Source organism: Prorops nasuta, unplaced genomic scaffold, assembly GCF_024137725.1.
Source record: "Prorops nasuta isolate Cenicafe-Biocafe unplaced genomic scaffold, Cenicafe_Pnas_1.2 PNAS00006, whole genome shotgun sequence".
Taxonomy (NCBI): domain Eukaryota; kingdom Metazoa; phylum Arthropoda; class Insecta; order Hymenoptera; family Bethylidae; genus Prorops; species Prorops nasuta.
Genome location: NW_027116803.1, coordinates 5,095,894 through 5,111,050, shown reverse-complemented (window position 1 = coordinate 5,111,050; position 15,157 = coordinate 5,095,894). Strand labels below are relative to the sequence as shown.

Genomic DNA, 15,157 nt, shown 5'->3' with positions numbered 1-15,157 from the left:
TTATTCGTCATCATTGGGATTGTCTTGGGCTTCCATTGCAGAGGCGAAAGGTCGGATAGGAGTTGGAGCCGAGCAGGAGGGCAAGTCGGAGTATCGCTTTCAAGAAAAGACAAATGGGGGAGGGGAGAGTGCGTGTTACAGTTATTGTTGAGCGAAAACAATAAAGCTGTAGCTCGTGGCTGGCGCCCACACGTCGCGTCGCTACTCGATAGAATTTTGTTGTTCGCGCCTTATGCCGTTCCCCCTATACGGTCGACAGGCTGAAATAACGCTTGACAAGTGGGCGCAAAAGACCATTTCAGTTGAAGAACGACCGCAAGCCAATTTACGAGCGTGCCCTCGAAATAAGTTGTTTAGTGTAAGTCGCGCACTCACGGAATACACTTTGCTTCGAGACTTCTCGGAACTTGCCAATCGAATCTGTCCTTTATTCTTTCTTTGTCCGTTTCACTTAGCGCCTCCATCACTAATTCACCGGCGTGAAAACTGATCGCAGCTCTGATTACAAATTGCACATTTGTCGCGGTGGTCAAAGAAATTTACAAGTATCATACGTTTAATGGGGAACGGGCGTAAGGTGTGTGCTGTATGAGTAACAAGCCATTATGATCCTGCATGCGCGATTCAAGAATGATTTTTAGACTCCTTCGTAGCCCGCTGATGAAATATTTAGCGACAGCCGGGCGTATTAGCGTTATGATTGATCATCATAATCGGATGATCCTCGAGGAGCGAATCAGTTTCCGCGTAAGGACTTTTTCCATGCGCGGGAGGATGAAGCGGCGGAGCAGGAAGGTGAGCGCCTCGTAAGGATCGCGCACAGTGGCGGCTACATTCGTTATCTCGAGCGGGATGATGTATTTAATTTATTTTCAAAATCAACAGGTTGACGAAGAAAGGGAGAAAAGTGCAGAGTCCGGCAGGATCGTCCACTCGTGTCAGGAAATATGACGCGCCTACTCTAGGATTAATGAACAATGAGAGAGATTCCGAGTAAGGGACAGGGATGATACCGTGACGGATACACCGCATTGGGACATTAGCGTGATTCATGGTACTGGTCAAAGCATCCGAGACTCTTTCTCTCTCCCTCCTTATATCTGGATAAATGTCTGGAATCCTCTATTCGTTCTGCGGGGGCCACGACCTTTCTAATATCGCGGAACAACAAATGGCACACGCACGCACGTTACCGCGTGCCCGAACGCCGAGTATTAATCACGGTGCTACGAGCACTTCAGCGTCTCTGCCTGCGCGCCTTGTAAATCCGAGGTCCTGCTCGCTACATCTGCATTACTCCGGAGAGTGCCTCTCCTCGTCTTCTCTACCATCCTAAAAATGTCTCCTTCGAGTTTTATCGCCTTCGCGGCTCTAAACGCGACTCTGGGAGATAAAGGAGGGAGGAGGAGGAGGAGGAGGAGGAGTAGGAGGGAAAAAAAGAACCTTTGGGCACAGGACTTTCATTCATTACTTCACAGAGGAGGTCGGAAGGAAAGTAAAGAGGCGGGTGATTCCAGTTTGTTTCAATCAGCATCGCGCAACTATATAGCCGTTTGCGTAGAGACCAGAAAGACTGGTATGCGGCGGTGAACTGGGTGACCTATCGAGAACCGATCGCCGCGTACTACATACCCGTATTGCTGGAGCACGGTAAACTAGATCTGTTAAAGCCGAAGAAACGTGGAGCGCCATGGGGGCCGATCGTAATATCCCTTTAGCTTTGGAGAAAAGTGGGCGTAAGACCCGAGAGATAGGAATACGTGCAATCGCGCGCGCTCCATTTGCATACAGAGATATTAAGTACATTTATAAATAGAGACAAATATACGTTAAACGTTTCCCAAGATCGTGGGCGATGAGATGTGAAAAAAAAGCAGCGAAAAAAAAAGACGCCGGTTTTCTTCCTGTCCGGCGATTGCGACACAGGCCCTCGTCGTATACATCCTCTGTAATAGTGTAGTTGCAAGCATCGGTTCATTATTTATCGCTGGTACAGCTAATCAAACGTCCGTCATTTCTTACAACGTGTTTCAGTTATGGACTATACGGAATAATGCCACGACCCTCAGCTGCACGCGTGTAATACACTATTTCTACGATAATGAAGCAGAAGAATGAACTGGACTTTTCTGAATAGTCCAGTGAATAATAAAATGGTTACTTTTATTGGGATCGAGCAAAAAGCGTGCTCTATCTAATCCCATTTGGCTCGTAATACTCTGGAGGCTGGCGCGATACGGTCGAATTGTCGTAATCGGCGGGCAGATAGAGGTAAAACGGCGAGCGGGTTATCAGGGACCAATCGAGGAGAGCGTACGTTCGCAGAACCTGGTAAACTAGATTAAAGCAGTAACGGATTAGTTATAAAAGTATGCGCGGGGTCGAAGAAGTATACACATATTTACTGCAAGATCCCCCGAGTCTGGACCTAGAACGGTCCACTATGTCTATTCCCCTCCTCCCCCACGCATTATTCATCTCCTATTCTCTCTCCGTCCCTCTCCCTCGTGGTTCTCTTTGAGTCGAGCATCCTCTTCGCTCGGAGCAAAAGCTCGCTCTATCTCTCTTTCATCTGCCAATATCGCGTCTCTCTCTCTCTCTCTCTCTCTCTCTCTCTCTCTCTCTCTTTCTCTTGGGGGCACGGCGCTGAACGGCGGCCATCTTGCATACCTGAGCCTCCGCATTGCTCGTTCTTCGAGGGCAAAAGGGAGAATATCTCAGCGCAGCAAGACGGCTCGGTAAAGCGGTGGAGGAGGAGGAGGAGGCGAGAGTGGAGGTAGAAGGCACTGGATGGCGAGGAGGGGAGAGGGGTGGGTGGGGGTAAGGCCCAGGAAAGCGAGAGAGGGAGGGAGAAGGCCGAGCCCCAGCCCGATGAGTCGGAGAGGGACGGATCGACGCGTGAGCGCAGGGGTAGGTGGAGGAGGAGACGGGGAGGGGGGACCCGCGGAGGGAAGCAGGAGGGGTAAGATAAGAAAGAGGGGGGGGGGGGGGGGACGGAGACGCACGCTGGGCCCGATGAATCGGAGAGAGAGACAACTAACGAACCTACCCGAAGAATGCTCTCCGCTCCGACCAGGCAGGCGCTCGCTGGGCTGGGACCGGCCGTGGTGTGGTGTGGCGTGGTGCGGTGATCCGTTCCGTGCTCAGTCGACTCAGGTCAGTCCGCGCGAACCTCGTTTCTCCTTGGGCCCTGTGTGTATCGGGCCTCCTTCTTCTCCTCTCGCCTATTAAAATTCCCTCGAGATCTTCGACAAATTTCCACAAACCTATTCCCCCCTCGTACCATCGCGCGCCTCAGTTCGGCACGGCGACGACCCAACGCGATATCGTATTTCTCGCGATTTTTCCTCCAACGGATACACCGACCGACCGACCGACCTGTTGTCCCAGTATCGCCTCAGGGATTTGCGCGAGAGGCCTTTTAAGCGCGACGCGCATAACATTCTTCAACGAAAGAACGCAGCGCAATCTAAGGATTTTATTGGTAGTTTGCGATCGCACGGTTTCCGGAGAAAAGTGAATGTGCGAGTGTTAGGGGAGGATGTCGTGAGTGGACGACGACGATCCGTCGAGGATGACAGTTTTGTGGTAGCGGTTAGTGAAGCGCATGTCCGATATTGCACGCAGATCGAGCGGAAGCGTCGGATTACCACGGTGTGCATCGCCTCCTGCGAAAACTTGGCAGCAAACGAGTAGTCGTTGTACATCTTGGCGATAAATCGCGTGACAAGCGGTCCCGAGAATGTATGGACCAGTTTGGTGAGGAGGCAGTGAACCTGTTGCCGCGGTGCTATTAGACGCGCTTGCGTTGAACGCTAAAGAAAAAGGACCACGAGGGAAGCGAGGCACGAGTGAAACTTTCCGAAAGCGGAGGAAGTTTCAGATTGGAAGTTGGTTGGTCAGAAATCGTGGATACTTTTGAGAGGCGTTTGGCAAGGCGCGGTTATAGCAGGGTCAGTGGCCTCTCTCTGTCTCTCACACTCCCTCTCTCTATATCTCTCTCTCTCTCTCCCTCCGTCTATCTCTCTCTTTCTCACGCGCTATCAACGGGAGTCCTTTTCGTGGTGTGTGAGTTTGTGTATGTGATTTTTTTTTGTATTTTTGTTTCTCTCTCTCTCTCTATCTCTGTTGGTGCGCGGTAAGAGAAGAGATCGAATTGAAAGTAAAGTAAAGTAAAGTGAAGGAAGCGAGAGGCACCTGGCTGTGTGCTGCCGGTAGGGTGGAATGCGGTGTGACGCGTATGGAGGAAAAAATGTGGCGCGTTAAGCTGCCGGTCCCATTGTATTGGCGGTAATTTGTCTCGTGGACGTTGGCCCGCTCGATCGACTGGAGGAGGATCATGACGATAAGCGTGCGACGAGCTACGTGATATCGAAGGATGAAAGTGCCGCTGACAATGAGGAAGAGGAGCGACAGGTAGCGCGAGCGAGACTCAGTGTGCGAGTTAGGTGAGGATCTCCTCGAGAGGAGGATTTTCGGGAGGGCGACTTGGAAGCTCGCCCTTGAAAAGAGATGCTGGTTGGAAGATTGATAGTTCTGGCCCTGGTCCTGGGACATGCATCGCTGGACCAAAATGGCGCTGGGCCTCACGGCCCCTCGAGGGAGGCCCCCTGGCACTATCTGCATAACCTACCTCAAAGGGTCACGAGGCTGGTGCCTCGAAGGTCACCGATGTTACCGCAGGAAGGCGCCACGACGATGGGCCTGGCGATGCAGAGCAGAGCCGTTGATACCAGGGCTCAACTCGAGGTCAGGGAAGGCGAACCCAAGGGCACGCTGGTCGGCACTATACCGGTGAAACCCGACTTCACCTACAGATTCAACGAGCAGCCGGAAGAATTTCTCCTCGACCCTGAAACCGGTACCATAAGAACAGCCAAAGTCCTCGACAGGGAAGCCCTGGCCAGCGACAGATTCGACCTCGTGGTGCTCTCTAGCCAACCGACCTATCCGATCGAGGTACGCGTATCGGTCCTCGATATCAATGACAACGATCCCGAGTTCCCCGAATCTAGCATAGCGGTCACTTTCTCGGAATCAGCCGTGGTCGGTACGAAGCTCCTGCTGGACGCAGCCACCGACAAGGACACGCCTGAGAACGGAGTGGCGGACGATTATTTCATCGTCGACGGAAATACCGATGGGAAGTTTCGACTGGAGGTCACCGCTAATCCCAGCGGCGAGACTTCTTATCTTCACTTGGAGACCACGGGGAAGCTCGATCGGGAACAGCTAGAGTATTATTCTTTGAACATCTGCGCCAAGGACCGCGGAAGACCACCCAGATTGGGCTATCTGCTGGTGAACGTGACCGTTCTGGACGTCAATGACAATCCACCGATTTTTCAGCAGAGCGACTACGTGGTGGCCCTAAACGAGAGTGCACCACCTGGTACCAAGGTCCTCACGGTTCACGCCTCGGATAAAGATTCCGGTGACAATTCCAAGCTGACCTATTACCTGCCGGACACCGAGAGACGTTTTACCATCGAACCGGAAACGGGTACCATCACGACCGTCGAGCCACTGGACTGCCCTCAGCAAAGTTGCGGCGTCACCAGACCAGGAGGCGGTTGTCCAAAGAGCTGCGTCATAACGGTCTTCGCTAGGGACCATGGTTCGCCGAGACAAGACGGACGTACCTACGTCACCATCAATCTTCTCGACGCGAACGATCACGATCCTGAGATCAAGTTCAAATACTTCCCAGCGACTCCGGGCTTCGCCACGGTCGACGAGAACGCCGCGAAGGACTCCTTCGTGGCCGCGGTCGCCGTGCTGGACAATGACGAGGGTCCCAACGGCGAGACCAGCGTTGAGATACGTGCCGGAAACGAGTTAGGCCACTTCCGTTTGGACAAGAGCCAGAGCTTCGACTTTGTGTACGTGAATGGTCGTCTGGATCGCGAAGAGATCCCCAAGTACAACCTGACGATCGTCGCCACGGACAGGGGCACTCCGGCGAGATCCGCTACTGCGTACCTCGTGATCCACGTGAACGATGTCAACGACCACGAGCCGGTATTCCAGCAGAGCGAGTATTCAGCGGTTTTATCGGAGCTCTCGCCGATCGGCAGTTTCGTAGCTAGCATTTCAGCTACCGATGCCGATTCCGGCCTCAACGCCAGGATCTACTACGACTTCGACTCCGGAAACGATCAGGGATGGTTCGCCATTGACCAGGACACTGGATTGGTAACGACGATCGCCAATCTCGACCGGGAAGTACAGGGCAGCATCGAGCTGCAGGTGTCGGCACGGGACGGTGGTCCCAATCCAAAATACGCCTCGACCCATCTGAAGGTGACGATTCTAGACGAGAACGATGAGGCGCCCCGATTCGCCCAGAGTTCCATCGAGGTAACCCTGTCGGAGGACACTCCGGCCCAGAGCCTCGTGGCGACCTTGACGGCTGTCGACAACGATCAGGGCACCAACGGAAGCATCGCTTACAGCTTCCACTCGAGCGTGTCGAGGGATTACCCGAAAATTTTCGGTCTCGACGGTCTGACCGGTCAGCTGATCACCAAGACCGGTCTGGATCGCGAGACGACAGCCGAGTACAGGATCCTGGTGATCGCCAGGGATCAGGGCAGTCCGCCCCAATCGTCCACAGCCACCGTTATACTGACCTTGGAGGATGTCAACGACAACGCTCCAGTGTTTTATCCCCAACGGTACCTGATGCCGATAGCGGAAGACGCTCCGGCTGGCATATCGGTGGGAAGGGTTACGGCCACGGACGCCGATGCTAGGGAAAATGCTCAGGTTCGGTACAGTTTGGAGAGCGGTGGAGAGGGTCTCTTCCTGGTTGACGAACGCACCGGTGAGATCACTCTTCAGGGTAGTCTGAGAGCAGCGCGCAAGACTCTTTACGAATTGGTGGTTTCCGCTAAAGACACCGGTGACAGAACGGCGCTAAAGAATGCCGTGGTAGAGATTATCAGGGAGGAGGATCTGGAGCATTTGGAATTCGACACGTACAATGGTTACGAGTTTCGAATTGCCGAGGACAAAGGGGATTGTAATTTAATGTCTGGCCAGCAGCAGCAGCAAAGTAACGGAGGATCGGCGAGGGAAGTTGGCACGGTGCGAGTGACGCAATACAACAATGGCAAAGTAAAATACGCGATAGTTTACGGTGATCCATCGGGTAGCTTCGAAATAGACGAGAGATCGGGGGTGATCGGTACAGCGAGCTGTTTGGATAGGGAACGAGTGGCTTATTACAGCTTGACGGTGGTGGCGAGAGCCGGTTTGGCCTTCGGGCAGACCTCCGTAAACATCACGGTCCTCGACGTGAACGACAATCCTCCGAGATTCCCAAGAGGCGAGAAAGGTGACGACGAGGTGTACTTGAAGGAGAATGCAGCGGTCGGCCAGGAAGTTTGCTTGGCCCGTGCCAAGGACATCGATGCCGGCGCCAATGCCAGAATAACCTATTCCCTCACGCAGAATTCCAGCGGACAGTTCAGGGTGGCGGAGAATCTCGGCATAATATACCTGGACAAACCAGTGAGGTCTCCGCCCGGTACCGTACTGCATTTGGAGGTGACGGCGACCGATTCCGGGAAGCAAGGATTGTCGGCCACTCATCAGGTTCGCGTGACCATCGAGGATGTCAACGACCACACTCCGGTCTTCAAGCTGACGAGCTACGAGACGTCGCTGCTGGAATCCACGCCGGTCAACGAACGCTTCTTCTCCTTGACCGCAACGGATGTCGATCTTGGAGCGAACGGCAGGGTACTCTACAGCGTGACGGATGGGAACGCCGAGGGCCGCTTCGGCATCTTCCCAGATGGCAGATTGTACGTGAAGAGAGAGCTGGATCGCGAGGAGCAGGACTACTACGCTCTCGAGATCACTGCCAACGATCAGGGCACACCCAGCAGAAGCTCCGTCGTGCCCATAATAGTCCACGTCATCGACGAGAACGACAACGCACCGCAGTTCAGCAATTCCAGCTTCAGTTTTCACTTGCGCGAAAACGAGCCTCCGGATACCTTCGTGGGAAAGCTCTTGGCCACTGACAGGGACGTTGGCAGGAACGCGGATCTCAAGTTCTCTTTGGCCAGTAGTCAGCAGGACTTCATCGTTGATCCCAGGAACGGATTCGTCAAGTCCCTCAGAGTCTTCGATCGCGAGACCCTGCTCGCCAATACCGGACAGAGCTACGTCAGTCTGGAGGCCACTGTCCAGGACAACGGGGCCACTCGTCTGCGGGACAGAGTCAAGGTCACCATCTACATCACCGATGTCAACGACAACGTGCCTCAGTTCCAGAGACTCCCCTATAGAGCGCAAGTTAGCGAGGCTGCAGAGATCGGCACCCAGCTCCTCAGGGTCTACACGACCGACGTTGATGAAGGATTGAACGGTGACGTCTTCTACTCCCTCGAGGACGGTAATCAGCATGGTCGGTTCACCATAGACGAGGCTACAGGCCAAATTTCCCTCGTGAAGGAGTTGGACCGCGAGACTACGGACTCCTATCTTCTGACCGTGGTCGCCCACGATGCTGGCCTTGAAACTCGTCTGTCCTCCAGTGCCACCGTCCACATCGAGGTCCTCGACGAAAACGACAACACGCCGAATTTCCTCACTGACACACCGAGGATCTCCGTGCTGGAGACCACCGGGGCCAACACCGAATTGCTGAGATTCCAGGCGACCGACAACGATCTCGGTCAGAACAGCGAGTTGACGTTCGCCATTTCCGCCGGCAACAGACGGGACACCTTCTACATGGACCCATTGACGGGCTCCCTCTACCTGAGAAAGTCCCTGGACTACGAGGAACTGGACAAGTACACGCTGAACATCACCTGCAGCGACGGAGGTCATCCTAGACTAAGCTCGGTCACGGTTTTGACGGTAGAGGTCATTGACACCAACGATAATCCCCCGGTGTTTCCCAACACTGCCATAGTGAGGCAGATCAAGGAGGGCATAATAATTCACACGCCGATAGTGACAATTACCGCGGAGGATCCAGATTCCGGCGAGAATGGCATGGTGAGCTACTCGATCGCCAGCCAGGATCCTCAGGATCAGCTACGGAGATTCGGGATAAATCCATCGACCGGAGTGATACACACGTTGTTGGCCATAGATCGCGAGGAAGTGGACAATTTTAAGCTAGTAGTGGTGGCCACTGACAAAGCGCAACCAGCCAGTTCCAGGCTATCCGCGGAGAAGGTGGTGATCGTGATAGTGGAGGACGTGAACGATAACGCTCCGGTATTCGTTAGCATGTCCGCCGTGGTTCTGCCACCGAGATCCAATCCGGCTTATCAGTCGCAGAAGGAAATCGTGGTTGCTCGACTGATGGCCAGAGACCTCGATTCCAGCACTAATGGCCTGGTAACTTACGAGCTGCTGAGATCCAGCGTCAACTATTCGGACATGTTCCGGGTGCACCGTAACACCGGCCATTTGACCATGAGATTACCGAGAACGGCGAGGAACGGTCTACTGGCCAGGACGTCCAAGTACCAGGTAGGGATAAGGGCTACCGACGAGGCGGTCCAGGCCGAACGAAGGTCATCCGAGACCTACGTGACCTTGATAGTGCTGGGCGAGGACGGTGACGATCAACCGATCTGGGAGCACCGGGGCCAGATCGAGGGTAACGTCTATGAGAACGAACCGGCTGGTACCAGCATTTTCAAAGTGAGTGCGCGTAGCCGAAGATCCAACATTGACCTCGAGTACTACGTGACCAACGTGACAGCTGGTACCGGAGGACCCCAGGTCGACAAACTTTTCGACATCGACTCGAAGACCGGGGTCCTCTCCACCGCGGCACCCCTGGACAAGGAAACAGGGATTCAGTGGTACGAGATCGAGATATACGCCATCGGTGTCGGTGGTAACAGACCCAGCACCATATCCACCAAGGTGAGTCACGACGTCTTCTCCTTTCGTAAACTCCGTTAATTCTTCGCTCTTCGTTATATAGCAAAAACAAACGAGACCTTGATTCGAATTTTTTCCTCAGAAAATTTTAATCTGCTTTCGCCTCTGATGAAGCAATTGCACAGCTACTCCTTCGGCTGTAATCCTTTAATTATCCTGCTTCTAATTAACTGCCAGTAGCGTCTTAGGAATGAGCGCTGCTTTTGCTAAAACGGGAACCGTGCGGGAAACCGCCTGCTGTGCGCTGTTACGCGCATCTAGACGTAATAACTGAAATCAACCATCAGAGCGAATTTCTTTGAAGCTATACGGATGTAGCGGAAGTAGAAAGGCCACGCCGACGCGTGACAAGCGTGTGATAAGAAAATGCTGGAAAAATGAAGAATTTCGGAAGAGCGTTATTTTCGAGACGAGTGAGGGAACGAGCGAAGGAGGGGCCACTGCGAGGAAGAATTTAAAGCGTCCGACTGCATTCCTGAGGAAGTCGTGGCGTGGTCGTCGTTGACAAGGATTCGTGTGTGTAATGTAGGATGGGGAGTTGTAATTCGTCGTAGGAGAAAGGAAATGTTGCGCGACGATTGCCTTAATGTAATTAAGTGTCATCAATGAGGGAGGTGTAGGATAATGAAATGGTGAAGAGAGGAGGGGGAAGGGTATCTCACGGGACGAGTAGAAGGTGGACAGCCGGAGGGACCTGGTAGAGAATAAACGACAGGATGAACCGCGTGGCAGGAAATCAAGTGGGACTCGAGTTTTGCCCCCGGATCGCTGCGGAGGTTGAGAAAAACTTGATCTCGGTCGAACACATACAAAAGGAGCTCTGACTGTGTTGCGAGGGGGAGGGGGTGAAAGGAGGGAGTAGGGGTAGTCAAGCAGAGGCAGACAGGCAGGCAGAGAAGAAGCAGTTGTGGGTATAGTCGATCCCATCTCTACCCGATGCGTTGCCACTGCAGCTTCATTTCTGAAGATTCCCTCCTTCCTGCTTGTTGGCCTCCTTCCCTCCTCGCTCTATAACCCCTTCCTCGCCTACCTTTCTCTCCCCTCCGATCTTCATTTGACCCGTTTCCACGATCCCCCGATCTCTCTCCGACTCTCTCTCTCTCTCGTCGAGCGCACTGCAATTCGGACCTTTTTGTCACGGGCCTCGGGATCCGCTCTCCCGCGCAACTCTCAATGCTTTTTCTTCCCATCGAGCTCGTATCATACCTTCTCTCTTTCTCACTGCACGCTCTTCGGCATCCCTATCATCTCTGCGAGTTTTTACAGTGCAAAGGTGGAAAGTCGGATATGTACTCGAGGAGAGCGTCTCTCTCGATTTATTCCTTCCTCCACTCTTTCCCTCTCTATTAGGTCGAATGTATGACTCTGTGCAGTTGTTCGGAATCAGAGAAGATTAGAATTGCGCGATTTTGAATCATTCAAGCACGCGCGAACCGTTAGAGTCACGGTATAATATACAACTAAGAGAAAAACGATTCGAACCAATGAAAAAGCTTGAATGTGTGCTTTCAATAAGCTATTTTACGGTTCGCCTAATTAAAGATACAAGCTGGATTGAGGAAGAAAGGGGGGGGGGTGTATGCGGAAGGAGAAGTCAGGTATTATAGGGAGCCGTGTTTCCTGGTTCTTCCGTGACATCCCATTAGGGCCTTTCGCGAGTTCGGAAATACGAGAAGAAAATCGTCTGGGCTCAATGGCGCATAGTGAAATATCAAAGTGAAGTACTAGACTGCCTAGCGCGGTATTACGTTACACATATATGTGCATACATATGTATATATGTATATACGAATATGCGGTAGCAGCTCGGCTAATTATAATGGATCACTGCACTTCGTGTTCTTGTGTATCGCTAGAACGTATATATATATATATATATGTACTATATAGGGAGAGATATGATCAAGCTGCTCGACCGAGAAAACCACCTTGAATATTTCGTAGCTTCTCTCTTTCTCCTCATAGTTATTAGAGGAATAGAATCATCGGTAGACATGGTTCGGAAGGATTTCATGCACATTTCCGTCCGACTCGATGGTCCTTGAAAAACAAACAATACTATAAATATTGTCAAATTTAAAAAATAGCCACTTAACGTACTGTACGCATAACGATTCTAGCGTAATTACTAAACGGAGTGTACACAAGGGCAATTAATACCCAGCTACGATCTTATATCTGTTTCTGTCTAATAAACAGCGTTCGCGACTGAATTTATGAAAGGCCTCTGGAGCTCGGGCCACAGTGTGCTTATCAGGAATCCCATTTACGTTTGTTCCAACACTGACTTACACGTGTAGCAGCGTACCTTGGTAGCTCCTAGATCTCTTCCCGTTTGCGAAATACCAAATTGCCAGTTTTAAAGCTGATCACGACGGTTTATTTAGAGAGCCTTTTTTCGACAGTCTCTCACGACACATTGCCGAGGTTTTAAATGCGTTAAGAGACCTCCTACAGTAATCCAGTTATCGATAATTTCACCATTAATACAAATTTATCCCTCCTTTGCGAGTCTCCCAACGCCTCGGAATCGCTCTACCGAGATTACGTTATTATATCGAATATAATTGATTCTCGGATAAAGTTCGCTCTCGCTTCTAAAAATAGGCGGAGTCGTCAAGTTGGATGAGTATCGTTAAAACTCCTATATATATATTTATGAAATCCGGTCCTTGGCTTCTTGTTTCCCCCGAAAATCCCATTTTTATTGGCGGTCCGGACCTTTGCGATTTAAATACCGCTTCACTCCGATATTTTTTCAGTCTTAATATACTCTCGTCTCCAAAAATTGTCTTTATATCCGTATTAACACAGTGACATTAAGGGGAGAATTTGTGGTAGCGTGTATATATGCATATAGTATCAAAGCTGTCTACTCGTAAATATTATCGTCGTGTCTCACGAATCTTTCGGTATATATAGGTTTACAATTGCACATTCTCACGTCACTGTATTGGTATGCATGGTCCCAATACACTGACGCACACTCCAGCTTCACTACCACCACCATATCAGCATGCATGCACGGTCCCAATAATTGAGAATCTTGGCTTTCTATACTCGCTGCTTTCTTCCTTCGGTTTAATACAAATTTTTTGCCGGACAGAGCTAATCTAGACGGTCGGTGCTTTTGTTTTGTCGCAAGAACGATATGAAGAAAGGCAGGGAGGTGAAAGAAAGAGTGCCAGCGATTTTAATGCCACGCTAATCTTCTACTTGCTCATCATCATCCTCCTATGGTTCTCTTTGGCTCGCAGTTCATCCTGGCGTAATAACAATCGTCATCTCGTTCATTTTTCAACGTCTTCTTTATTGGAAGCCGCACCGAACGGATTCGTAGGAGCTACAGGGAGGCGAAGTTGAATCTGTGGGCGTGGCCAACGGGACAGATAAGACTTTGCTATAAGATCGAGTTAACGTGGAGGATTATTTGCTGACAAGCCTAGGTCCTGATACGTGACGCTTGTGCTACATTATTGATTATCTCACCGCTGGCAAATCACTCCAATCGATCATCCATGCTTTTGTGTATATATATATATTTGTGCATGTGTGGGTGTGTACGCGCGCTAGTCGTAACAGCTACTTTCTCCAGCAACGGGGGAGCAGTTGCGAGACATTTTTGTCGAGACCAGCGAAATCTGCTTAAAATCCTAGTAAAATTGTTTGGACAACCTCGCAATTTTAACGACTCGCCGTTAATTATCCAATTAGAATTTTATCGACTCTCGTTCCAGGGGAGCTTTTTCCCTCCGCGCACCGAGGCGTAAAGATTAATTGTTCCTTTGGCTTATGCACGTCGGACGATCGCACCGGTTCCGCGCAATAATTCAATTTTCTCTGAACTGTTTTCATAATTCGCCGAGCGGTGCCTCGGTACTACTAGGGCATAAAAATAATAATTTTGAAGAGACGCAGGGGCCGATTAGCGTCGCTTAAAAATTATTTATGAATCCCGGCGCAATTTGAGCAGTGGTCGCGCTGTGCGAGAATCGCGGGTGCGCGCTAGTGTCATAAATTATTCCAGTAGTTCCGGTCAGGCTATATTCGAGCAAAAGAGGGAGAAACCTATATGTAGGCTGGCAGAAAGTAAGAAGCAGGCGGGATGGAGAAGGAGGGGGATAATAATAATAGTAATAACAATGAAAATAATAAAATGATGAATAAGGGCGAAATCACGGACGCCATATACACAGGCATTATATACACATATAGCATAAGCAATAGGATTTTTGTACAAGATCGATCGCGATTATAATTTCAATGTGGACGTTTGACAGATTTTGCAGGCGACCTCACCGCGACAATGTGGCCTGGGCACACATCGGTGCGTGGTTAATACCGGGCCGTATTGTGATATATTATCCTTGTTAGGGAGCCAAAAATGTCAGCGTGGCCCAGCGGGACTCGATCTCCGAGATGGTCAACTCTCTCGCAGTCGCGTCGCGGCCAACGAATCTTCGTCTATTGAGAAGGAGAGAGAGAAGTTGGAGAGTGGGGGGAGGGGGGTGGGGGTGGGGGGGGGGGGGTCGAGCCGACAGAAAAAGAAAGAAATTCCACAACCGCATACCGTCCCTCGGCATTAGCCTCCGAGCTCGTTGCCGTTGCCGCCGCTTGTTGCCATATCTGAGCTCGATCTCGTTTCCCTTTTTTCAAAAGCCAGGGGCCCCTCAAACTTCTCCCCCCCCCCTCTCCTCTCTCCTCCTTTTCACAAAACTGCCACAGCCTCGCATTGTATCGCTCATAATCTCTTGACAGTTCCTACCTGCTTGCTTAGCAGACGCTTTTTGACATTTGACACGAGGACTACCCGATAAATCCGTTTCCGATCGTCAATTTTTCCCATTTGCCTCTCACCAAAATCACTATCCCCTTTCGACCTTGGAAATCTCATAAGTCTTTCCAAGCTCAGTGCTTTGAAAGATTTACGCTTTGCATTTCCAATCCCTGTTTTTCCCCGGAGGTCCTAAAATATTTTCATGATCCAGACACGATAAAGTATACATTTTTCTTGTCGGACCAACTCTTCTACGATAGGTTACAATGCTTTTGTATAGATTCGATCTCGTCTGAAAGTTATGAAGATATATGTTTAGAGTAATTATGAAAGAATCTTGTAATAAAATTTTATTTATCGACTGCTTTCTTAAATGGAGATTTACAAGGTTAAAATTGTCATTTATTAGGGATGGCTGTGGTTTTTTTTTCTTCGTAACTGTTTACGTTTTGGTATTGT

The 15,157-nt window shown here is 50.8% G+C and overlaps 1 protein-coding gene across 1 annotated transcript in view; it reads left to right on the top strand.

The window, feature by feature from the left end:
• The first annotated feature begins 4,639 nt into the window (after positions 1-4,639).
• ft (cadherin-related tumor suppressor fat) overlaps positions 4,640-15,157 on the top strand; it is an 86,073-nt gene continuing 75,555 nt past the window's right edge. The window contains exon 1 of the mRNA XM_066729147.1: positions 4,640-9,903. Within this exon, the coding sequence (XP_066585244.1) occupies positions 4,672-9,903 (5,232 nt within the window). The 5' untranslated portion in view covers positions 4,640-4,671. The remainder of the gene's footprint in view (positions 9,904-15,157) is intronic.